The 25,571-nt window shown below is 42.5% G+C and overlaps 2 protein-coding genes across 3 annotated transcripts; one reads left to right on the top strand and one right to left on the bottom strand.

Moving 5' to 3' along the window:
* On the top strand, positions 1-20,000 carry LOC105931652 (GTPase IMAP family member 4). 2 transcript variants are annotated; one of them, XM_021320424.2, is made up of 4 exons: positions 1-118; positions 257-312; positions 15,773-15,904; positions 18,412-20,000. In XM_021320424.2, the coding sequence occupies exons 3-4, from the start codon at positions 15,889-15,891 to the stop codon at positions 19,428-19,430; spliced, it is 1,035 nt and encodes a 344-aa protein (XP_021176099.2). In that variant the 5' UTR covers positions 1-118; positions 257-312; positions 15,773-15,888; the 3' UTR covers positions 19,431-20,000. The 2 variants fall into 2 exon arrangements, with proteins under 2 accessions (XP_021176099.2, XP_036001235.1); XM_036145342.1 differs by lacking the exons at positions 1-118; positions 257-312 and having other exon boundaries at positions 15,719-15,904.
* A 1,496-nt stretch (positions 20,001-21,496) lies between these two features.
* Positions 21,497-22,868, bottom strand: LOC118565429 (exosome complex component RRP42-like). Its single transcript, XM_036145872.1, has 5 exons — positions 22,743-22,868; positions 22,333-22,403; positions 22,091-22,214; positions 21,856-22,011; positions 21,497-21,675 (listed from the first exon to the last, which is right to left on the bottom strand). The coding sequence occupies exons 1-5, from the start codon at positions 22,866-22,868 to the stop codon at positions 21,571-21,573; spliced, it is 582 nt and encodes a 193-aa protein (XP_036001765.1). The 3' UTR covers positions 21,497-21,570.
* Positions 22,869-25,571: the final 2,703 nt, after the last annotated feature.

Raw genomic sequence — 25,571 nt, 5'->3', positions numbered from 1 at the left:
AACAGGAGGAGACAGCATCAGATCCACAGGCAGGCGTGGACACTTGTAATGGGCGACACTGAGGAAGCCATGATGAACCAGGAGATCCAGGAACAGCACTGGAGCTGACTTTGATCAGGTATTGGTAGCAAAGACAAAGAATGAACACATGACAAGGAGAACATGAGCACGAAAAGGTCAGGTACCGCTTGGAAAAAGGTATTGCTCTGAGGCCTTCTTTCTGGCTTCTTCCTTCTTAAATGTGCCCCTTGATTAGAGAGGATCAGTAGCACCTGTTCCACTGTCCACCTGTCGTGCCCTGCTGGAGAAAAGGTAATACTGCATCGCACCACTACCCAGCACAGAACAACAACCGCATATCTGGCAACACGAGCATTCAATCTGTTATCGATGTTGTGGTTACACTAACCATATATCTAAAGACTGCAAGATCATGCTTAAGTGTATATAATGTGAAAGTGAGAAACATACCTCAGCGATGCATCCTGGTCCAGCTCCATAGTCATTTGGGGGGCAGGCCCAACACTCACTTGAGGTAAAATTAAGTGGGGAGACTGAAGATGTTGCACCTCCTATGGTGCTTTCAAGCTTCCAAGTGCACCGAGATATGCGGTCGCACCCCAAATCCCAGATACTTTTCAAAAATATGCTTAATCAAGGTTTTCCAAGCCGAATATCCAAATAAGTGTCATTGAGTGTACACCGTACTTGATGACCAAAGCATTGGCCCTGTAGTAAAGTCAGAATTCTTCTGTCTATTAGACATCAGCAACAGTACATTTTCTGCCATTTTTAAGGATGACTGTGCTCTTGGACTATTCAGTTTCTGCCAAGCTATTTCAGATAATACACCTCCCATTTGATTCTAGACAATGTTCATGGCTGACTTAGTGTTGGGTGTGCCGGTTTTGTGGTAAATTCCTTTCCTCTGACATAATCTGTCGGCAAAGCACGGAACAGCAGCAAGGCAGATTCAACAGTATTTTTCCAATACCAACTAGAAAACATAAGTTTCGGTTTTGACACAGTTTCATCTTTTGGGTTTAATTTGGGTCTGTTGGATTTCATATGAGAAACAATATTCAAAAAGTTAGCAACAACATTTATTAACGCAGATACATTTTGGGAAAATGTACAACAGCTAGAAGGCAGATTCTACAGTAAATCAGCAACTTATTCTCTGTACTAGTCGTATCAGCTTTGGTATTTTATTTTTGCAGTTCTCATGAAGTAAAAAATGTGTTCTTGTTTTGACACCGTTTTGTTGTTTTGGTTTAATTATGTTTTATCAAGCCCTGTGATAGACCGGCGACCTGTCCAGGGTGTACTCCGCCTCTCACCCATTGACAGCTGGAGATAGGGACAGATGTGTTGGAAAATGGATGGATGGATATTTTTATCTAAAAGACTGGACACCAATGATAAATAAGGAAATTTTAGGAAGCTAACACTATGAACTGTCGTTACTATTTTATATTTATGTATTATTTTACTAAAACTTTAAGACTTTTATTAGTGATTGAATATGTAGTGCAATGCAGCTGATCCTTGTATCCAAGGCAAATTTCTCTCAGGAATTTCTGCTAATCACCGGCTATCAGTAATTCACACATTTTCAGACAAAAGATGCTACACATACGCACATGGAGCATTGCCATAGGATAGGCAGGCAGTAGGTGCATTCCAATCAGCATTTGTATGGAAGTGTTGGAAATATGAGTCATGCTGGGCCATATGATGACCCAATAGCCAAGCTCCAAGGCTAGTCTCCATTTATCTCATATACTATGCCGGTAAAATTTTTATCTAATATCAAAGTATTTCTTTGGGATATAACATGTAATGCACTGAAATAAATAAAGGAACCTGGGTAATATGTTCAGTTTTATAGAACTGACATGGCCTATTAATGATAGTGGAAAACTGTTCCACCTTTGAAGGTCTGACTTAGTATTTTCAAGAAGTGGTACAAAATAAATTTTGAAGAGATCTTTATATTTGTGAGTAACCTTGATACCCAGGTAAGTCACATAATCTAATTTAACTTTGAAAGGAAAGTTTGTAAATGAAATCTTCCTGGCCTTGTAATAGGGCCGTGTAATAGGGCAATATGATGAAGACTCAAGTGGATTCTTATTTGGCCTAAATAATAAAAAAAATAGTTGCTTGACAGAGCGTTGGGGGAAGACATTGCAAATTAAATTATTCAATGGATATATCTCGTAACAACAGAGAAAAACTATCTTTAAATGTCTTGGAAAATTCAACAGGATAATTGTCCAGTCCTGGAGACTTTCCATTCTGCATTAAAGTAATTGCCAATTTCATTTCTTCTACAGAAAATTGTTCCTTCATTTGGTCCCTAAATGTAGAATCTAAAGTTGGAATTGCCATCCTTTCGATAAAAGTGTAAAATACTTTAAAAGTCATTTATTTCCTGTGGATTTGTAGTGACCTGTACAGGGTTCTAATTTCAGGAATTAAATTAGTTGATTCGGATTTACGGAGCTGATGCGTCAAAATGTTAGATGCTTTCTTCCCATGCTCATACCATATTCTTCTAGACTTAAGAATCACCCGTTCAGATTGCTGAGTGGAAATTAAGCTGAACTCAGTTGGCAAAGATAGTCTTTGTTTCTACAAATCCGGAGATGGGGTTATGGAATGCTGTTTATCAAGCTGTGGCATGAGATCTGTCAGTTCAGTTAAACATTTTACCTTTTGTTTCTTAGTATGTGAGCAGTACAATATAATGTGACCGTGCAAGAATGCTTTTAAGCTTTCCCAAACTGTACTAATAGCCATACCAGGTGTATTGTTCGTTTTTTTTTTCAAGGCAAGGCAAGGCAAGGCAAGGCAAGGCAAGGCAAGGCAAGGCAAGGCAAGGCAAGGCAAATTTATTTATATAGCACAATTCAGTACAAAGACAATGCAAAGTGCTTTACATGATTAAAATATAGCAAAATAAAACAGATTAAAAGCAAGTAGGAAAATAGAACATTAAAAAAACTCAGATTCAGTTAACTAGAACAGTTGAAGGCAATACTAAACAAATGTGATTTTAATCTTGATTTAAAGGAACTCAGGCTTTCCGCATCTTTACAGTTTTCCGGAAGTTTGTTCCAGATAAGTGGAGCATAGGAACTAAATGCTGCTTCTCCGTGTTTGGTTCTGGTTCTGGTTGTGCAGAGTAGGCTGGAGCCAGAAGACCTTAGTGGTCTGGATGGTTGATACACTGATAACAGGTATGTGATGTATGTAGGTGCTAGGCCATTCAGGGATTTATAAACTAACAGAAGGGTTTTAAAGTATATTCTCTGAGATACAGGGAGCCAGTGTAAGGACTTTAGAACTGGGGTGATGTGCTCTACTTTCTTAGTCTTAGTGAGGACGTGGGTAGCAGCGTTGTGGATCAGCTGCAGCTGTCTGATCCACTTTTTAGGCAGACCTGTGAAAACAACGTTGCAGTAATCAATTTGACTAAAAATAAATGCATGGATTAGATTTTCCAGATCCTGCTGAGACATTAGTCCTTTAATCCTGGAAATGTTCCTCAGGTGATAGAAAGCCGACCTTGTAACTGTTTTTAGATGCTTTTGGAGGTCCAGGTCTTAGTCCATCACTACACCCAGATTTCGGACCTGATCAGTGGTTCCTAGCTGAAGCGACTGAAGCTGTGTGCTAACTTTTGATCTCTCCTCTATTGGTCCAAATATTATTACTTCTGTTTTGTTTTTATTCAACTGGAGAAAATTTTGGCACATCCATGTATTGATTTCATCTAAACATTTACTTAGTGCTTGAACTGGTCCATAGTCACCTGGTGACATGGTGATGTAAAGCTGTGTGTCGTCTGCATAGTTATGGTAGCTGATGTTGTTGTTTTTTATTATCTGAGCAAGAGGGAGCATGTAGATATTGAAAAGGAGGGGACCCAGGATCGACCCATGGGGAACCCCGCATGTGATTTTTGTCATCTCTGACGTAAAGTTACCTACTGACACAAGAAATTCCCTGTCCTTTAAGTAGGATTTAAACCAGTGGAGAGCTGTACCAGAGAGGCCGACCCAGTTCTCCAGGCGTTCTAACAGGATGGAGTGATCGAAATGCTGCACTGAGGTCCAATAGAACCAGCACGGTGGTTCTTCCACAGTCTGTATTTATATGGATGTCATTAAACACCTTGATAAGGACGGTCTCTGTACTGTGGTGAGCACGGAAGCCTGACTGGAAAACGTCAAATCGGCTGGTTGTTGTTAAGAAGGTGTTTAACTGTTGAAACACAGCTTTTTCAATAATCTTACTGATAAAGGGGAGGTTTGAGATGGGGCTGTAGTTCTGGAGTAATAGTTTGTCTAAATTGTTCTTTTTCAGCAGTGGTTTGATAATTGCTGTTTTTAGTGACTGGGGGAAAACACTTGACAGAAGGAACGCGTTTATTATCTGAGTCAACTCAGCCGCTATGACAGGCAAAACTTTCTTAAGGAAAACTGGGTAGAACATCAAGGCAGCAGGAGGAGGAATTTAGCTGCTGAATGATCTGCTCTAAAATCAATTCAAATCAATTTGTTCCGAAATGTGCTGTTGTTATTGGATTATTATGGATTGTCTCCTAAAGTCACTATGACCTGACGCCACTTCGGACAAACGAGCACTGGAGACACGGGAACTGCATGTCAGCTCTGCTATCCGCTGATTGCCAACGCCAATGCTTGCGTATTTATTGTGCAGGATAATGAATGTCTAGGTCGGATATATGACTGTCTGTGTTCTGTCTCACGGCAAGGCTGGTGTCAGGTATAGTAAGAGGCGAGAACGAGGGCCGGACAGAGACAGGGCAGACAAGACTGCATCTGGACTGTTGGGTGCGATTACTTTCATCTATGTTATCTCTGCTCTGTTTCTCAATAAAGTGCTAGAACTTGTCCACTTCACCGTTTCCTTATTCAGTAAGTCCGGGAAGTCAGTTATTGTTGGAAAAGTTTTTGGTCGAAGAACAATCTAATCCTGAGTCCATGACAGTTTTCATGTCACCTCTGAGTATCAATTGGTGAGTGTCAATTTAAGGGAAGTGGATCAAATTGTTGAAGAATTTAGGGCTGTCAAAGTTACGGGTATATACGTTTGCTAAAATAATAGAAGTATTAAAAAGTGACCCAGTCGCAATTACATAACGGCCATTTGAGTCAGCTAATATATCTGATACAATAAGTGGAATATTTTTATTGATCAGAATTGCCGCGCCTTGTGTTTTACAATTAAAAGTCACCATCTACATGCATGATGAAAAAGAATTGTCAAAATCACGTTTGACGCACAGTCTACCAACGTCACTATCCACTTAGTTGCCCCAGGTACTAAAAGTCCCCCATTCAAAAATTGGCAGTGTTTAAAGAAAAAGTCTAAGTATCACGTAATGTAAACAAATTTACCATACCGTCTGGTATCCTCACATCCTTTCCTGTACTGGTCACTCAGGAGAAGCACCAAACTTGGACTCAATGAAGTTTTTCGCTGTCTCAGGAGAATCATACACCTTTGTTTCACCGTTGAAGGAGATGCGAAGACAGGCAGGATAAATAAGACCATAGCAAACTATTTTTTTCTGTAGAAGCTTCTTTACTCAGTTGAAGGCAGCACGACGTCTGTCTGGACAGGTCGACGCTGTAGACGGTGAAAGATGAAAATCTGCTCCCCTCGAAAGTCCAACTTGCCTTTCTGTCTGGCAAGTTGTTGCATTCGCTCCTTCTCCTGGTAGTAATGGATGCGCACGATGAATGCCCGCAGTCGTTGTCCCTTCGGGAGTACCACCGCTGCCACTTCGTGAGCTCTGTCCAGGAGTGGAGCCTTCTTCAGACAGCCGGGATCGGCAAGTACGTCAAGTACAGGTCAGTGATGAAACTGGTGGGGTTCCCCTGCTCCATTCCTTCAGGTACTCCCAGACAAGACAGAAGTATCCGAAATAACGTAACATCTTAGAATTGGGCCGCTTTGGATGATCTATAAACTGTTTTCAGCAAATATGTTGGGACCTCATGGTTTGCACTTCTACTCCATAATGCACCCCTAGCAGTCATTTTGTCCTTTTAAAATAATTTTGAGGAATATTCCTACCGTGCGTGGTGTGTTACATGTGATCTTGTCTGCTCCGAAGGATGTTTGGACCACTCTAACCTCAAATCGGGGATATTCAACATGTTGAATTGTCTTGGTGTCTACGATGTTCCCCAACGACAAATGAGCCTTTACGATAAATATATGTCTACATTTTCAGTTAGAGATATCAAAGAAATGAGCAAACACAACATCTTATCCACTTTACATTTTTTTCTTCCTCACATTATTATGGATAAAAACTTTTTGTTTTTCTAAAAGCAGCTTGCATACGTTTAAATATTTCATCAAAAAAGCATAGTCTTTTACGGACATGTACATTTGTTTCCTGATCTTGCATCATCCTAAAGAGTCACAAACATAATTTCTTAATGAAAGTTAAGACAGAGAGTGACAGTAAGACACCACTAAGTGTATCCTTGCAAAGGAATTAAGCTCCTGGCCCAGTTGCCAGCAAAGTGTAAGACTCTGGAATGACCTGGAAATTTAAAACCTGGGAACGCCTTGGGATTCCCCTGGAGGAGCTGGCCCAAGTGGCTGGGGAGAGGGATGTCTGGGCCTCTCTACTGAAGCTGCTACCCCCGCAACTCGACCCTGGATAAGTGCAAGAAGATGGATGGATGGATGGAAAAATATTTTTTGTACAAGCATGTTTTTTATTAGTGTCATTTATTGCAAAATTGCATATTAAAATGCCCATATAGGCTTTTACACTTTCAGAAATAAAAGGATAAAATATGGGATTAATTTGTGATTAATCTTGAGTTAACTATTGACATTATGAGAATATAATTTTTAATTGTTTGACAGCCCTATTAAAAACACAAGGCCGATATTACGAATTGCATATCATTTATTCACAGTTCGTTAACATAACTGTCTTAATGCTTATATTTTTTTCTGTTTAACTATTAAAAGATGTGCTGATGCTTTAATGTATACTGCCGTACACTTTTTTCAAAGAAAGGTTACACGACACACTAATGTAATAACTTTAATAGATCAACATAATCTACAATTATGTTTTGTATTAGTTACTTTATAAAAGTATTAAAAAACTTTAGTAAGACATAAATCTCATGAGTGTGACAGAATCTAAATTCTACAAAAGCTGTTTCTGAACATATGAAACTCTACTTTTTTAATTCAACAATGTTATTTTGTTTTCGCAACTGCTTTAAAATTAAACTATAATTGAACAATAGAGGGTTTGTACAAATACCAATTCTATTGTGACATGGTTGTTTTATATCTACTCACCCAAATGATCTGTTTTGAAATACCTCCTCATATTGTTCCTTTATGCCCTGTAATTCCATTAGTCACACCACCCTGCCCCACCCTTTCACTTTCTGTTTTTAATTTCTTGTCAAGTCAAAGATTCCCAATCATGCGTTTAATCGTCTTTACGTTCTCACGCATCAACTATACTCAGTTTTGTGGCCTTGTAAATTTTTCATTCTTAAAAATGTTAATTTTCCAATAAAACTATTTTAGAAGTTGACAAAGTGTATACCTCTTGAAACACAAAATGTTTCTACTCATTGTTCTTATCATGTTTTCAAAAAGATTACTACAAATTTTACAATGAGAACCACTCATTGAGTCAATATCATATTTATTTTTCTTGTTTTACTGCATTGATGCTTCAGAGTCCAGTTAAAACCATATAATTTTGTCTCGGATTGAAAACTTTCAGTTTAATTTTTTTTCCACTTTCATTTTTTAATCACATTTTTTATTTAAATTCAGGTGCACAGAAATTGTTTGAGTCTTTACTAGAAAAAACATTTAGCAATGTCTTATGTTTTAGATTAGAAACGTGATCACAAGAAAAAGAGTAACTTTTTCACAATACTATTTTTTTTCGGTCCAGGAGACCAAGTGCTCAACCTTTTAGCTCAGTGACAAAAAAATAAATAAATCAAGAATTTAAAACTGGGTCAAAACATGAACACATCTTTGTTTCTTTCTCTGAGCAAAGATAAATTACCAACGTTGATGTGATTAGTACAAGTTGTTGTTTAACTGTAGAATCTGCCTAGCTGTTTTGGCAGCTTTCACTTTCCTGAAAGCTGCCAAACATCATCAATCATCACACCTCCTTCACTGTGAAAGACAGTATGATGCTGTCCTTCATTTCGCCTCCTGGTATAATTGTAAACTGTGTGAAGAAATGTTTTTAACTTTTTGAATATTGCTCTTAGAATTAAACCCAAAAGACGAAATTGTCAAGACAGAAATGTTATATTTTATTACTGCAAAAATAAGAAGACAACACTGAAATGATTAGCACAGAGAATGTATTTTCATTTTTCTGTAGTCTGCCTTGCGGCTGTTGTGTCCTTTCCTGACAGCGGGGAAAACAGATTATCTCAGAGGAAAGGAATTTAGCACACCCAGCAATCACTGACTCAGCCATGAACATTGTCAAGAATCTGAATCATCTTAGCAGATACAATAGTCCAAGAGCACATTGTTAAAAACAGCAGAAAGTCAACAGCACAATTAATAAAAAGGGAAAACTGTAATGCGGCAACAGACAGAGAACCCGATATTCAAGCCAGACACCGTGTTGCACTTAAAGATTTATTAATAAATAAAACTGAAAAATAAACAATGGCTGCAGGCAAAAAGTCCAGAAAGGAGTTGAAGTCAAGCTGTACAGACTGTAGGCAGAACACAGCAGGGGGTAATGGGCAGACTGACCTGGAGGCTTTGATCCATGAGAACGGACAAGGGTAACGTACAGAACGCAGGCAGGAGATGGCGGACAGTTCCAAAGGGCTTGGCTAGAATCAGGGTCATGAATCAGTCCAGGTCATGTCCAGGAAAGCAGACAGCCAATGAGGTGTCCGATGAGTGCAAGGCAAGAAGAGGACATCCAGAAACTAGAAACTTGGACAAGAAACGGCCTTGGCAGCAAAATAATGCTGAAAATCTACTCGCAGTTATGAGCTCGACACAGCAGGAGCGACCAACAACAGCGACTAAACATGCTGATCACCTGTTGCTTGTCTAGATAATTACTTTCACCTGCCCTGATGTTTCATGATATTTTTCTAGGATGAACCTGGACACAGCGTGCACACAGAGTTGGATTTTAAGAGAGTTTATTGTACGATGTGGATGGTGGATGACATGAGGAACCAGAGTCTATTACCAGGCGGAGTTGTAGGGTGCAGAAGCTGGCCGGCCGGAGTAGTGCGGAGAGACTGACCAGGAAGTGATATTTCAGCTGATGATGTTAGGATCGGAACTAGATGGAATCAGTGTTCAAACCAGACAAACAGTAAGTTCCGATAAACAGTTTATTTAACTGAAACGGGGCAATCAACTCCAACGTCGGCGGCAGGAAAACTAAGGACAGAGACAGTAGGTTAGTGACCACGTCTATCAGGAGATGATTGTTCAGAAACGTGACGGTCACTAACCTCAGCTCAATGTCCAGACTTGCTCCGGAGTCCGATGTAAAATCCCAGCCGGCTGGCTGTTTACGCTGCGCGGCGGTGGCCGCCCTGGGTGTCCCGGACGCTGGTGCGTCGGCAGTCGTCGGATGGTCGGAGACGTGGAGGGAAACAGTAGCAGGATGATCAAAAAAGGATAATCCGGAATCGGTGTCGGGGATGCGGTCCAAGGTCAGAGCCGGTTCGTCAGAAATCCGAAGAGGTACCAGAGGATAATCCAAAACGTGGTCGGGTCACAGGTCCAAGGTACGGTACACAATCAAGCAGACAGAATGTAAGAGGACAGGCAGGCTCAGTGGTCGATAGACGGAACTGGTCGGGATCAGGAAATCAGACAAAGTATAAACGCTGGAAAATATCGCACCTAAGGCTTGAAAATAATCTGGCAATGCTGTCTGGTTTGGAAAGTGAATATATACTGTTCTAAGCAGGTGGAACAGGTGAGCTGTAATGAAAAACAGGGCGGAGTTAAACAGGTGTGTGGCATAGGTGATCAAACCAGACCTCAGTGATGAGATCTTGACAGAACCCCCCCCTTAAGGGCGGATTCCAGACGCCCCCTTGGGCTGTTCGGGATGTTCCTTATGGAAATCCCTAATCACAGTCTTGTCCAGGATGAACCTGGATGGGATCCAGGAACGTTCCTCTGGTCCGTATCCCTCCCAGTCCACCAAGTACTGCACGCCTCTGCCCCTCCTCCTGGACCTAAGGATGCGCCTTACAGTGTACACAGGGTCACCGTCGATCAGTCGGGTGGGTGGAGGGGGTCTGGAGGTGGGCACAAATCTTGAGGTGTGAACAGGCTTGACCCGGGACACATGAAACGTTGGGTGAATCTTCATGGTGTGAGGGAGCTGAAGGCGAATGGCCACCGGATTCACCACCTTAGAAATGGAAAAAGGACCGATGTAGCGAGGTGCCAGCTTCCGACTGTCAACCCGCAATGGCAGATTCTTCGTTGAGAGCCAAACCTTCTGTCCAACTTGATACTCGGGTGCCGGAATCCTCCGACGATTGGCATTACGGGTTTGGCTCTCTGACATCTGGATAATCGTTCTCCTGGCCCTTCTCCATGCCCGCTGGCACCTCAAGGCAGACAATCGGGCAGATGGCACTTTAGAGTCCCTCTCCTGGATGGTGAACACCGGCGGCTGAAAACCATGAACAATATAGAACGGAGAGAGACCAGTGGTGCTAGACGGTGATGAATTAATGGCATGTTCAATCCATGGTAAATTGTGTGTCCACTTCGTGGGATCAGATTCACATATGATGCGCAGCTTGGTCTCCACCTCCTGGTTTGCCCTTTCAGTCTGGCCATCGGTCTGCGGATGAAAACCCGATGATAAGCTAACAGAGATACCCAGCATAGCACAGAACTCTTTCCAGTACTGAGCCACGAACTGGGGCCCTCTGTCTGACACTATATCAGTCGGGAGTCCGTGCAGCCGAAAAACCTCCCTGGCCAGAATGTTTCCCATCTCCTTGGCAGTGGGAAGTTTTGGCAGTGAAACAAGATGAACCATCTTAGAGAAACGATCGATGACTGTGAGGATGACCGAGTTACCTTCTGAGACAGGAAGACCCGTGATGAAGTCCATGGCGATGTTCGACCATGGTCGAGAAGGTACAGGCAGAGGACGAAGTAGTCCAGAAGGAGGTCGTCTGGGATCTTTAGCCTGGTTGCACTGCAGGCAAGCTGCCACAAACTCCTTAATGTCCGAACGCAGAGTAGACCACCAAAACTGAGACCGGATGGTCCGAATGGTCCTAGCGACCCCAGGATGACAGAAAAGACGGGAACAGTGACAGAAGTCCAGTACCTTGTTGATCAGATTGTCCGGAACATACAGGCAGTCTTTAGGGCAGGTTTCTGGAACTGGCTGGTTCTTGAGGGCGTCTCTGACCTCCCTCTCCAAGCCCACCATAGTAACTGCACATCTAACAGATCCCGGGAGAATATATTCTTCTGCACCACTGGTACTCTCCTCGTCCGCTTCGAACATCCTGGAGAGGGCGTCAGGTTTCACGTTCTTTGTCCCGGGTCTATAAGAAAGTGCAAAGTTAAACCTCCCAAAGAAAAGTGCCCACCTCGCCTGCCTGGAGTTCAATCTCTTAGCTGTTTTAAGATACTCCAGGTTCTTGTGATCGGTCCAAACCAAAAAAGGAAGTTTAGCCCCCTCCAGCCAATGTCTCCACTCCTCCAGAGCCAGCTTGACTGCTAGGAGCTCACGATCACCCACGTCGTAATTTCTTTCAGCGCTGGAAAGGCTTCTTGAGAAGAAAGCGCATGGATGAATTCGACCGTCAGCCGCCTCTTGACTAAGTATAGCTCCCACCCCCGAACTGGAAGCATCTACCTCTACAATATACTGTCTCTCTGGGTCGGGGGAAATCAATACTGGTGCTGAGGTAAATAGTTGTTTTAACCGGAGAAAAGCCTTATCGGCTTGTTCGTTCCAGACGAACCTGACCTTAGAAGAGGTAAGAACATGAAGGGGAGATGCTACCTGGCTATAGTTCCTAATGAAGCGTCTGTAAAAGTTAGCAAATCCCAGGAACCTCTGCAATTGTTTCCTCTCCTTAGGGGTAGGCCATTCACTAACGGCCTGAATCTTAGCAGGATCCATGGCTATCTGGTCTGGGGAAACTATGAACCCAAGAAACGACATGGTGGAAACATGAAATTCGCATTTCTCTGCTTTGACAAATAACTGATTCTGGAGTAGACGGAGAAGTACTGATCTGACGTGTTTCTTGTGGGTCTCCAAGTCTTTAGAATAAATTAGAATGTCGTCCAGATAAACAAACACAAACTGCCCGACCATATCTCTGAGAACCTCGTTTACCAAGTTCTGAAATACTGCAGGAGCATTGGTTAAACCAAACGGCATCACTAAATATTCGTAGTGACCAGTAGGTGTGTTAAAAGCAGTCTTCCACTCATCCCCTTCCCTGATGCGTACTAAATGATAGGCATTACGGAGATCCAACTTAGTGAAGATCTTAGCTCCCTGGATTTGATCGAATGCCGTGTTAATTAAGGGGATCGGGTAGCGATTCTTAATGGAAATCTCGTTGAGACCCCTGTAATCAATGCATGGCCTAAGTGACCCATCCTTCTTCCCAACGAAGAAGAAACCAGCCCCTGCTGGCGATGAAGATGGGCGAATTATCCCTGCTTTAAGAGAATCGTCAATATATTTCTGCATCACCTGTGATTCGGGTAGCGACAGGGAAAACAAACGACCCCTAGGAGGTGTAGCTCCAGGTAGCAACTCTATGCTACAATCGTATGGTCGATGTGGAGGCAGAGCGGTAGCTTTAGTCTTATTAAATACCTCCTTAAGATCATGATAGTCTAGTGGAACCTTAGTCAGGTCTGGATAAACCTCCTGAACCTCATTATCCGAAAACTGCTGGAACTGAGCAGAAAACAAACATTAACTGGAACATGCGGGGGCCCAGCCTAATACTTCGACTTTCTGCCAGTCAATCAGGGGATTGTGCTTTTTTAACCAAGTAACCCCTAACACTATTGGAACCTGCGGAGAATCAATAATCAAAAAAGACAACTTCTCTCTATGATTACCTCCGACCAGAAGTTCCAAAGGCTCTGAGATGAGATGGGAGTGGTTGATTTGATGACCATCCAAAGCGACAACCCTTCGAGCAACGGGGGATGGGAGCAGCTTAATTCCCAACCGTCTGGCAAATCCCTCGTCCATGAATTCAGTGTCCGCACCAGAGTCCACGAATGCAAAAAAATTGTGTGTCTTAGAATTAGTTAAGAGAGTCACTGGAAACAAAAAGTCTGGGGAGACGGGGAGTCCGGTGCGGCTCAGCAGAGTCCTCCCCTCCTCTGCTGAACCTGATCTTTTAACGGGCACGATCTAACACGGTGACCCTCACCTCCACAGTACAGGCACAGATTGAGTTGATGACGTCTCATTCTCTCCTCCCTGGAAAGACGTGTTTGCCCTAGCTGCATAGGTTCGGGGTCCGATAACCGAGCTGCTGAAGGAAAAACAGCCGGTGCAGGAAACACAGAACGGTAAGGTGCTGACGTCATCGCCTTGCGCTCTCTTCGACGCTCCGTTAAACGCAGGTCGATGCGAAACAGCCAGATCCTCCAACTGCTTCAGGCTCTGAGGATAATCACGGGTCGATAATTCATCCTTTATTTTTTCGTTAAGTCCTCTAATAAAAACGTCCATCTGGGCGTCCTCATTCCAAGTACTATCAGCTGCCAGTAGATGAAAATCTATGATATAGTCTGCCACAGACCTCTCCCCCTGCCTAAGATCAAACAAACCCCTAGTAGCTTCCCGACAGGGGAGAACTGGGCTGAAAACACGGACCAGCTCCCTGGAAAATGCTCGGTATGAATAACAGATGCTGGAGCTATTCTGCCATTCTGACGTTCCCCAGATCTTAGCTTTTCCTGCTAACTGGGAGATGACATAGGCGATCCTTGCACGTTCTGTCGGGAATGCTGAGGGCTGTAATTCAAAGTGCATCTCACATTGCGTAAGAAAAGCCCGGCACTGATCGGGATCCCCCTTAAATAATTCAGGCGGAGACAGACGCGGCTCTTGACAAGCTGGTGTGACGGGCTGTGACGTCACGACTGAAACCGGCGTATGCGGAAGTGGGGGGGCGGACGCATCCTGGCGGCGCAGGTGAGCCAGAATCTCCCGCACACCGGACTCAAGCTGAGTAATAGAATTTTCTACGCCGGCGCGCCACTGTTTGTCTGGTGATGAATCCATTTCTCTTTGGGCCAGATTATTATGTTAGGATCGGAACTAGATGGAATCAGTGTTCAAACCAGACAAACAGTAAGTTCCGATAAACAGTTTATTTAACTGAAACGGGGCAATCAACTCCAACGTCGGCGGCAGGAAAACTAAGGACAGAGACAGTAGGTTAGTGACCACGTCTATCAGGAGATGATTGTTCAGAAACGTGACGGTCACTAACCTCAGCTCAATGTCCAGACTTGCTCCGGAGTCCGATGTAAAATCCCAGCCGGCTGGCTGTTTACGCTGCGCGGCGGTGGCCGCCCTGGGTGTCCCGGACGCTGGTGCGTCGGCAGTCGTCGGATGGTCGGAGACGTGGAGGGAAACAGTAGCAGGATGATCAAAAAAGGATAATCCGGAATCGGTGTCGGGGATGCGGTCCAAGGTCAGAGCCGGTTCGTCAGAAATCCGAAGAGGTACCAGAGGATAATCCAAAACGTGGTCGGGTCACAGGTCCAAGGTACGGTACACAATCAAGCAGACAGAATGTAAGAGGACAGGCAGGCTCAGTGGTCGATAGACGGAACTGGTCGGGATCAGGAAATCAGACAAAGTATAAACGCTGGAAAATATCGCACCTAAGGCTTGAAAATAATCTGGCAATGCTGTCTGGTTTGGAAAGTGAATATATACTGTTCTAAGCAGGTGGAACAGGTGAGCTGTAATGAAAAACAGGGCGGAGTTAAACAGGTGTGTGGCATAGGTGATCAAACCAGACCTCAGTGATGAGATCTTGACAGATGACTGGAGACCAGGATGGAACACAGGAGTCGAGAACTTGAGACCAAAGCAGAGCGCCGGAGAGGGTGGCTGGAAACCAAGGCAGAGCGCCAGAGCCGATGACTGGAGACCAAGGCAGAGCGCCGGAGCTAGTGACGAGAGATGACTGCAGAGTGCCAGAGCTGGTGACAATAACATCACAGCTTAGGTTTGCCAAGCTGCATCTGAATGAGGAAAAAGACATCTGGAACAATGTCCCTTAGGCAAAATATAGCAAAATAGAGAAAGTTGGTCCTGATGCACTTCTCTGTTTGGAGCATATCAATATATACACTTTATACTATCTGTGAAGACACAAATTCAAAGTCAAACAGAAAAAATATTGTAATTATAATAATATTAACAATAATTATTGTGTATATAACTCACCTAAACAGATAGCACTATTTATTTAATATATTAGGCTATTTGAACCTGGAAAAAGTGATCAATGATGCTAAACTCATCTTCAAGCCTTAAGCAACTGGATATAATAAACAATGTAAGATTACCTAACAGTTTAAACCAGCTTCTTGAAACGTTTTAGTAAAATGTTATGTGAACAGGGGCAAGTATGAAAAAAAGAAAGAGCCAATCAAAACTTCGGCTTTTGTTTCACTTTCACTGCAGGACTCTTTAAAAGGTATGATGCGGAATACAAATTGTATTCATTGCTTCACTGCTTCTGGGGTTGTCTACACTGCTCTGTCTGACAAACCATCGACAGCTACAAGTTCAGCCCAAACATGGCCAACAAATATGGTAAGTCAGGATAACAACATGTTGAGTCTATTGTGAAGTTGTCAGTATGCACCAACAAACGTGTAAACATACAAGTTTCCATGTGCAGCATTCCATTGTTATTTTTGGATTACCTCATGTTTCAATGTAATCACAGATTTTAATTTCTGAAATAGATTTGTGATATTTAAATTGACACTGATGTTATTCTGACATTATTTTTCATTTCTCTTTTTTGAACTACAACTAAATATATTAAACTACTGCTAGATTGTAGACCCACCTTGCACTTTACTTCATTTCAATGCAATACTTTGAATCAGACAAAATGCTGCTCAGAGCTCATCAGGCAAGCAGTGAGGACATGCGTAAAGCCAAGAATTCATGCAATGGATACATTTATTTCTACTGTCAAACGTAGACACAAAAGCCGTATAAAAAAACTGTGTGAAAGAGTAAATATCCGATGCACAGGCATGCTACTAAAAATAACAAATATTTTTTTTGCCATTTGCTTTACAATGATTGTTAGTCACAGTGCAAATGGTTTTTTTTAACAATTATCAGAACATACATGGATACATGGAGTGTCAGGTAAGGTGACCACAGGTTTTGGCGTTATAGGAGATCCACCCACCTATTCTCTCCTCATTGTTCCCTCATGTCACATGCTCTGGTTTCTCCCAATTCTTAGCTACCGTTTTATAATCCACCCTGCCAATCCGGTTGTGTCTCTAGCCACCGACACTGGGTTCTTTGTTTTGCACTTGCATTCAGGTACTCAATTTAGTCACACAGTAATGTCGGTGCATACTTTTAAGGGGCATTTTTATGGTCTTGTAACACTGAAGGATTCAGCCCAGAACCCTCATTCCTCCTCTTTCCTTTTTAAAAATAGCTCTTATGATTTTATGGATTTTCCCCACTATGTTTGTCCCTGGCCTGCGATAGACTGGCGACCTGTCCAGGGTGTACCCCGCCTCTGGAATTGGAGAAATGTGTTGAACGCTGGGAAAAATGGATTATGTATGCTCTACACCTGGAATAGTAAGACACTACGACTTGATGTATGGAAATGAACGAGATGTGACACCATATGGTGTCACACCCATGAAAATTTTATGTTTTTCTTTTCATTTTTCTCTCCTTCTTCCTTCCTGTTCAAAATTCAAAATCCACAGTAAAAAGTAAAAAAAAAGAAAGAGGCACGGCTTGTCACACATCTTGTTTTCGTCTGCAGACAGTGCTCAATCACCTCCTGGTGGTGAAATATCGCTTATTGCCCCTTTAATATGCAATGCTTTGGTTTGAATTCCACATTATTTTTGCTCCACAAGCCCCTCTTTTGCTCCTGTTCTGAGGTGTGTCTGACAACAGCTCGTTTTGGTCTGGTCTATTTAAATCTAGATGAGGCACTTCGTACACAACATGTTCCACCCCACCCTGTTTAGCCATTTTGGTAATATTCTGGTAGCCTCGTGAGACCATCCTGATCTCGCGAGCTTTCAAGGTTTCACTCGCAGATCAGTCTGGCTACTCTCCGTTAAAGAAAATTTGGAGCCGTTCACCAAACGAACGTCCAATCAGCGTTGGCTTTGAGGCGGGTTGAGGTGTGACGCAACGGGAAGCGCGTCAGTTCAGTCTAAAGAACATGGCGGCTTTAGCAGATGAAACTAGCGTTAGCTATCGAGCAAGTTTTATCGGAATTACAGAGTATTTCTCTGCTGAGCTAACGAGCCTTTACCTGCAGCAGCAAGAGTAGCTTGGCTTGTGGTTGTGTTTTCGTCGTCGCTCGTAACAGAGCGACGACGAATCTGATTGGTTCATTTGGCCCGTCTATCACCAACATAGGCCAATCAGCTAACCAGTATTTTCGCCCCTTCCCAAAGTTACTTCAACGGAAGGTTTCCAGATGGATATGCGGAGCAAATCTATCTGGCGGAGTCAGGTAAGTATTCTGGGGGGACAGTATCATGAATTGTGAGAGGTAATACACCCAACAACTGAACATTTTAGCTTTTCGCTTAAGCTTGGACTACAAAATCACAGTAAAAAATAAAAGTAGTGGATTCATGAGACTGGTAAGCTGGAAGTCCATGACCTTGTTTAGTAGATCCATAGCAAAGAAATACAGATACTTTATTGTTCAGAAAGACTGAGGAGGGAACAGAGAAAACTGAGTGGCTTGGAAAATATCACCCAAGCAAAATATATAAATATTTATGTGCAGTACTTGGATAGACTAAATTTTAATTTCCTGCATTCCTGGAGACTTCAAGTAAAAACAAAAAATATAAAAGGGCTGAAAAGCAGATTTTACCCAATATCTTAACAAAACAATTAGTTTTTTTGTCGCTAGTTTTTGACGACAAAATTCTTTTACAAGAATATGCACACTAGTTTGAACTGTATTTATGACATTCCCCATGTAATTCATTCTCTCAGTGCCTCCTAATGTCTCAAATACAAAGAAGCATGTACAACATGATGATGATACTGATTTAAAAATGTTGTGTTCTGGTTTACAGAAACAAGCTTTACAAACAACGATGAGCTGAGAATTGTGATGGTGGGCAAGACTGGAATTGGGAAGAGTGCTTCTGGAAACACCATTCTGGGTCGGCCATGCTTTCAGTCCAAATGCAGCGCCAAATCCATGACTGTGAACTGCTCCAAATGCAACAGTGATGTGGATGGACAGCAGGTTGCTGTCATTGACACTCCAGGTCTGTTTGACACCAGGTTTGAACAAGATAAAACAACCAAAGACCTGAGTCTGTGCATCAGTTACGCTGCTCCTGGACCCCATATCTTCCTGGTGGTCATTTCAATTGGAAGATTCACAGAAGAAGAAAAACAATCAGTGCAAAAGATTCAAGAAATCTTTGGAGAATCTGCAGACCAATACAGCATGGTTCTCTTTACTCATGGAGACAACCTTGAATCCACCATTGAAGATTTCTTGTCTGAATGCCCAGAACTGCAGGAGCTGGTGTCCAGATGTAACGGCCAATATCATGTCTTCAACAACAAGCTGAAAGATAAGAAACCTCAGGTCATTGAGCTGCTCCAGAAGATCAGGGACATTGTTGAAAGAAATGGAGGAAATCACTACACCAACGAGATGTTCCAGGAGGCTGAGAGGGCAACCGAAGAGAAGAAACAACGCATCCTGAAGGAGAAAGAAGAGGAAATACGTAAAGAGAAAGAAGAACTGGAGAGAAAGATACAAGAAAAATACCAGACAGAGATGCAGAAATATCAGGAGCAGCTCCAGGCTGAGAGAGAGAGGGAGAAGAAGGAGAGAGAGGAGGAGAGGATGAGAGAGAAGGAGGAGATGAATGAGGAGAGAAAACGGGAAATGGAAAAGAGAGAGGCAGAGAGAAAGGAGAGAGAAATGGAGATTAAAAGTAAGATGGAAGAATTAAGAGCACAGTCTAAAAAAGAAATTGAAGAGGAAAAGGCCAAGCTCCAGTCTATGTATGCATCCAACGCCAGAACTCAAGCTGAAGGATCTAATGGTTTCCGAGCATGTAGCATACTGTGAGGTTAAAAGTTAATAAATAACACAAAACTATTTAGCACTTCTTTTCCCTTTTCTGTATTGTCTTGATGAAGGAAGCTGAACTCCTGGTAGAGTAATGTAATTCACTCTTGACCTTACTATCTCACGATTTGTTAAGACAATATTTCTGCTGATGCTTAGATGCTGAACGTGTTCAGTTTGCTTCTACATTTTAGACTTTACTGGTGTTAGTTTGTAATTTTCATTTGTCTCAGAATGTATCAATTTTTTTCTCAGTAATTAAATCAATAATTAGTATGTGTGAGTGAGTCCCTTCAGTTGGTCCCTTATTCAGGAGTCGCCACAGCAGGTCATTAAATACTTACATACAGACTTGGCAACTTTCTGACACAACAAGGAGTCAAACCAGAGTCCCACACATCAAAGACATGGACTTAGCCCACTAAACCACAGACTAAACCCATAACCAGCATGTAATTTTCTAATGTCCATTCTTTCGATTTACATTTCTTGTAATAGCTTGATTTTAATATGTTTGTTTTATGATCACGGTTTATTCAAATCGAGATTTATTGTTTCATCCTATGTCATTTTTCTAATCAATAAATACTGCTACATTGGGCGAAAATGTTTCAGGGGTCGTTCTTTTCTTATTTTTTCAGCAATTTTATTACAAGATGTGAATTCTTTTTTAAATTAAAGCTGCAAACAGCACTGGACAGCCCTGTCAGCTCAGTGACCCTTGGCTTGTGTAGCGACCGTGGGAGCACAGCATCGCCAGCTACGTGCCTAGGCGGAACTCGCCTTCCATTCTGCAGTTCGCCACTTGGGGGAACAAAGTGTAAGCTTTTTTTTTGTTTTGTTTTTTGTTTTGTTTTTTTGCTACCTCTGGGACAGCCAGGAGGTTTGTTGGGTGGGTTGGGGGGGTGGAGGTGTTGGTCCTGGTGAAAGGTTGGCCCCCGGGCTATGGTGGTGCAGCTTGTGGAGCCTCCTTCTCCGGGTGGGTTCTCGGAGAACGAGGTGCCTATCGGAGTCAGCAGGGGAGCTGGCTCCCTGGGAGAGCATGAGGCTCCTCAGTCCTTTTCTCCCCATCCCCGACTCCTCCCTGTGCCTGCTCCATCACACTGCCACACATGTAGGACCTTGGGGAGGGGTACTTTTTCTGGTGACGTCCCTCAGCCCCCCCCATCTTGATTTCAGGATTCACCTACTGGGCACCTACTGGCACCCCAAAGGGGTACCAGGCCCCCGGACCTGGGAATATTGGATGCGAGTGGTATATGAAAATGTGTGTACGTCGTCTTTTTTTCTTTCTTGTAGAGTCTGTGTGATGTGCGTTGGGGAACTAGGGTGGGAAGGTTTAAAGGAGACTGTGTATGTTTCTTTTTTTCTCTCTGTTTACTTGTCAGGTTTGGGTCTGAACTGCTCCCTCTCCCAAGAACATCTCAAGTCTCCTCTGGAGGCCATGCTCCTCGCCCTGCCCCCCTCCGCTGGCTGGTGCCTTGGCCCACTGGTGCATTGGTGGTACTCGGTGGGGCCTGTTCCCCCGAGGCTCGGTCGATTTCCTGTGATGGCCCCTCTTGGGCACCTTCACTTTGGGGGTCCCTTTGGGCATCTGGGGGGGGGGGGGGGGGGGGGGGGGGGCTTTGGCTCTCCACAACCAATATTCAGCATTTTTCTTTTGGATAAACTTTACATTCACATGCACTCTCACAAACAACTACAGGTGCTTGGTTCCAGTTACTTAGAGATTCACTTCCATACACAAAATGCCTATTTTTATTCTTCAGCTGCCACATTATACATGTCATATTAAATAATACTACATATACTTCAGTGATGGTATCAAGGTGTTACTTTATTGCATCTGTAATACTATATCCGTTGGTTGTGATCTTCCTTTTACATCTCTCTTTGCAGGTGATGAAGCAGACCGAAGACCTTTTATCATTCTCTTCCTTTTATCTCCTCTTTCTTTCACCTTTTCTCACTTTTTTTGGTTCAGACATATCTACTTTGACCTCAGTGGTTAACAAATTAGGCTTCTCTTAACAACAGTTAAACACATTAGAAAAAAGTCCAGCATGTGAAAAGTCTACAAGCATGTTTTTATTAGTAAATGACATATACACGTAAACACAAACAGCATAAAGAAGTGGTTTTAACCAAGAAAGCCAACTTTCTGCCTCTTCTTGCCCAGACTCTCCTCCTGCTGCAGAAGCTTCATGAGAGGAGAGTGGAGAGCTTTCCCCACTCGTCTTCCTGCCTGTAGAAAGAAATAAATCATGGCAGGGACGATCTGCTGCAAACTTGGTTTCTAAAGACACTTTTATGCATATTTAAATCAGAAAAGTTGTTTTCCTTACTTTGGTATTTTTTTTTTGCCTTCACAAAAGACAAGTCTGAAGTAGAACAAAAAGCAGGAGTTAGGGATCAGCGTTCTCACCTCTGTCATCTCACAGATGCTCTCTGGGTCCAGGCTTCCTCTCCCCACCTTCCTCGTGCAGGTGATTACACCTTTGTGCGTGACGGAGATGATGAGGCTCGCCACAGAGCAGGCCATCTCCTGAAGAGTGGCGTCCACCACGTGCCTGTGGCCGATCTGAACCCACAAAGCCAGATGACATTAATCATTGGCCTGAAGCACGGTTTCTATGGGAATGCATCCGCGTGCAACTTACCTTGCACAAAGTCACTATACAGGGAACGTTTTCTACATCAACTCTCATGCAGTCGTAGGGGTCGTCCGAGAGCTCGATCTCTTTCCCTCCCTCGTCATCCGACGATATGTGGACTCTGGGGATTCTGTCGGTGATGTAGCCAGAACATGGTTCATTATTCTTACTCACACTTATTGCTTAGCATGTAAAAAAAAATCTGTTTAAATCAAAGCTGACAGGGTAATTAGAAATGACAAACTCACTTTGTGTTGAAGAGGGCAGCCTTGATCGCTATCGAGATGGCATCATATAAATTTCCATCACACTGAAGCAGCTGAGGAGGGAACACAATGTTAGATTTGGTCTGTTTGGATTTTTTATTTTTGTTTTTTTAAACAGGCCTACTACTGATGTGGCAAGGGGAACATGCCAGCAAATATAAATAAATCTGATCACTCACTGAAGTCCGGGCCAATTTAAAAATTCTTATCATGCTACCAAGCAACAAATAAAATTTGATCTAATGTTGAAGCAGAGTTGTTAACTTTATTTAATCAAAGGTTCTTCTTTTTGATGCAAAAAATATATATATTTGGTTGGATTAAACACAGTAAATGAGCTGGATTGTTTCCTCCAAGGTAAATGAGAGGTGATTTTGGAGGCTGGAACTCACCAACACGTCCACATAAAGCACCCAGCAGTGCTCTCCAGGACTTATGCAGAGGCTCCTCAGATCCAAGCTGTGCTCGTTGTTGAAGACCTTGTAGAGGGTGTTGCTTATGGAAGTATTAACTTCCATAGTTGCTCAGCTCCATCCCCAGCTCCTCTCCTCCTCTGCCCTTAAACTCTGGGGTTGCATTGGCTGAGCTGATGACCAGAGGAGGAAAAAAAAAAAACAGACATCTCATTGAGGGCTTTTATTACTTCTACATTAAATGTGACTGAGCTGAGAGGGTTTGAGATTTATGGTTATGTGAAACTCTGCACATGGTTGTCTGTAGACAAAATTGTAAGGATCAACACTGCCCTCTAGTGGTTGCTTTTCAAACACCAGTAGAAGAAAAGTTTGGCTCTCTGTGATGCAATGCTTTTCTTCAATTATATTTTTGCACGTTACAGGAAACAAAACATTAGGGAGATAACTTTCAGTGCCATATATGTCACTTAAATACTATCTGCAGTTTCAAATATATAACATTAGGCCATTTGAGTAGTAAATAGTTATAGTACAACAGGCCTTAAAAGAAGCTAGAGATGAATGCTCCACACTCTTCCATATTTTATAAATTATTTAAATTACATAAATATATCTCAAAGTAAAATTTCAGAATTTTAGGACTTTTCTGTTGTCTCAAATTTATATTATATTGTGTGTATATATATTTCCTAATAATTCAGCCTATATTTGGTGCAGTTCACAACATTAAATATTATTTAATATTAATTCCTACTCATCTTAACTATAACTACTATTGCAGTGTTTGAAAAAGTAATGTGAAAAATTATTTGTAACTGTTATGAAAATATATAATCATTCATATAATAATAGTGTATTTTTAAAGTTTAAATTTAACCTTTAAAACAGCGACTTGGGATGGGGAGTTTTTGCAGAACAATGACTCCATTCAAGTTTCAGTAAATGGTGCCGGGTGCAGAACATCACGGGAGTTATATATGAGGGTGTGTAGAATAGTTAACGGTTTTTAAAACTTTCCCATGGCTCTGAACGTTATCTTAGTTAACTCCCAGGAACAGGCAAGGGCCATTATTTACATCTAATGGCAGCAGTGTGTGCAAGCACATGTCTGCTGGAGACTAAGTGTCTCCAGAGGGGGGAGGTTAGCCCAACCCCCTCGGGAGTCCTTGAGGTGTTGTTGAAAAGACATGTTCATGGTTTGTATGATGAGACAACAGCTTGCAATCCGTGGACGGCACGTCAGGGTAAAATAGGCTTTATCGCTGATAAAGTTTGTAAGTGTTGTCTCACTGTTTGGAATTCCGAATTGTAATAAATATATGTATAAGGGTTTGGACTCTGATAATTGTTTCTTCCCTTGCTGCCAAATCCTCGAACCTGATGGGTGAGACGGGCCGTGGTGAAATGGAGTAGGAATGGACCTGTTGTCTTAACACAACCTCATAGATTTCTCCTGTTTTTCCTTTTTGCTTCCAAATGCATGCAAATACAGAAAGCTGTTTTCAAAGTGTTTGCACTAAATGGCAGTGACCGTTTCATAATTTTACGGGAATATGAACCACTCTTTGAAGAACTGATTTAAATCAGCCCCACTGGTGCTGCTTTTGCTTAGCATTCATTCGTGTCTACACTGCTCTGACAAACAATCGACAGCTACAAGCTCAGCCCAGACATGGCCAAGAACTATGGAAAGTCAGGATAACAAGATGTTAAGTCTGTTGTGAGGTTGTCAGTATGCACCAACAAACGTTTAAACATACAAGTTTCCACTTGCAGCATTCTATTGTTATTTTTGGATTACCTCATGTTTCAATGTAATCACAGATTTTAATTTCTGAAATAGATTTGTGATATTTAAATTGACGCAAACATTATTCTGACATTATTATACATACATACATTTCTCTTTTTTGAATTACAACTAAATATATTAAACTACTGCTAGATGGTAGACCCACCTTGTGCTTCGCTTCATTGCAATGTAATACTGTTAATCAGACAAAATCTTGCTCAGAGTTCATCAGGCAGCAGCGAAGACATGGGTGAAGCCAAAAATTGGGGCAACGGATAAATTTAATTCTACTGTCAAAAGCAGATACAAAAGCCGTCAAAAACTGTGTGAATGAGTAAATGTCAGAGGCACAGGTATGCTACTTAATAAGTAATACTCTTTTTTCCCAATTGCTTTAAAATGATTGATAGTCACAGCACAGATTTGTTTTGTTTTTCCTAGCAATTATCAGAATATACATGTGTCATGATTTGTCTACGTGAACCTGGACAGTGCACCCACACACAGAGTTTGTTCTATTGCAGTTTATTGAAAGTAATTAGTAGGATGATGATGACCAGAGTTAGTAACTGGACTGGAGATGATGGGTGCAGGAGCAGGCTGACTGGAAGAAACTGGAGAGAGTTCTTGGAGATGTTGGGCTGCTGTCAGACCAGAGGTGCAGGGCGAGACAGTTCTTGGGATGTAGGACTGCTAAAGCACAGGGTAGCAGGCAATCCAATGACAGAGCAGAGAGCAAACCTGGAGCACAGAGGTAGCAGGCAGTCCAGCAACAGAGCAGACACCAAACCTGGAGGACAGGGGTAGCAGGGACAGTTCTTGAGATCTGGGGGCTGTAGTAAATCCAGCAGCTAGCAGAGGCTTTACTTGAGGCACAGTGGAGGTAGGAAACCAAGCAGCTAGCAGAGGCCTTACTTGAGGCACAGAGGAGGTAGGAAATCCAGCAACAAAACAGGGAACAAACCAGGCTGACAGACGTGGAGTGAGTGGAGACTGATGAAAACAGGACTAGA

Source organism: Fundulus heteroclitus, chromosome 13 (assembly GCF_011125445.2).
Source record: "Fundulus heteroclitus isolate FHET01 chromosome 13, MU-UCD_Fhet_4.1, whole genome shotgun sequence".
In the NCBI taxonomy this organism is placed as follows: Eukaryota; Metazoa; Chordata; class Actinopteri; order Cyprinodontiformes; family Fundulidae; genus Fundulus; species Fundulus heteroclitus.
This window is presented reverse-complemented; position numbering and strand designations above follow the sequence as displayed.

Excerpts from the sequence above, each read along its gene's own strand:
- LOC118565429 (XM_036145872.1), bottom strand. The coding sequence starts at position 22,868 with ATGGAAGTTAATACTTCCATAAGCAACACCCTCTACAAGGTCTTCAAC. Across the intron at positions 22,404-22,742 it reads TGCTTTATGTGGACGTGTTG|CTGCTTCAGTGTGATGGAAA; the intron begins GTGAGTTCCAGC and ends TTCCCTCCTCAG. Across the intron at positions 21,676-21,855 it reads GCATCTGTGAGATGACAGAG|GCAGGAAGACGAGTGGGGAA; the intron begins GTGAGAACGCTG and ends TTCTTTCTACAG.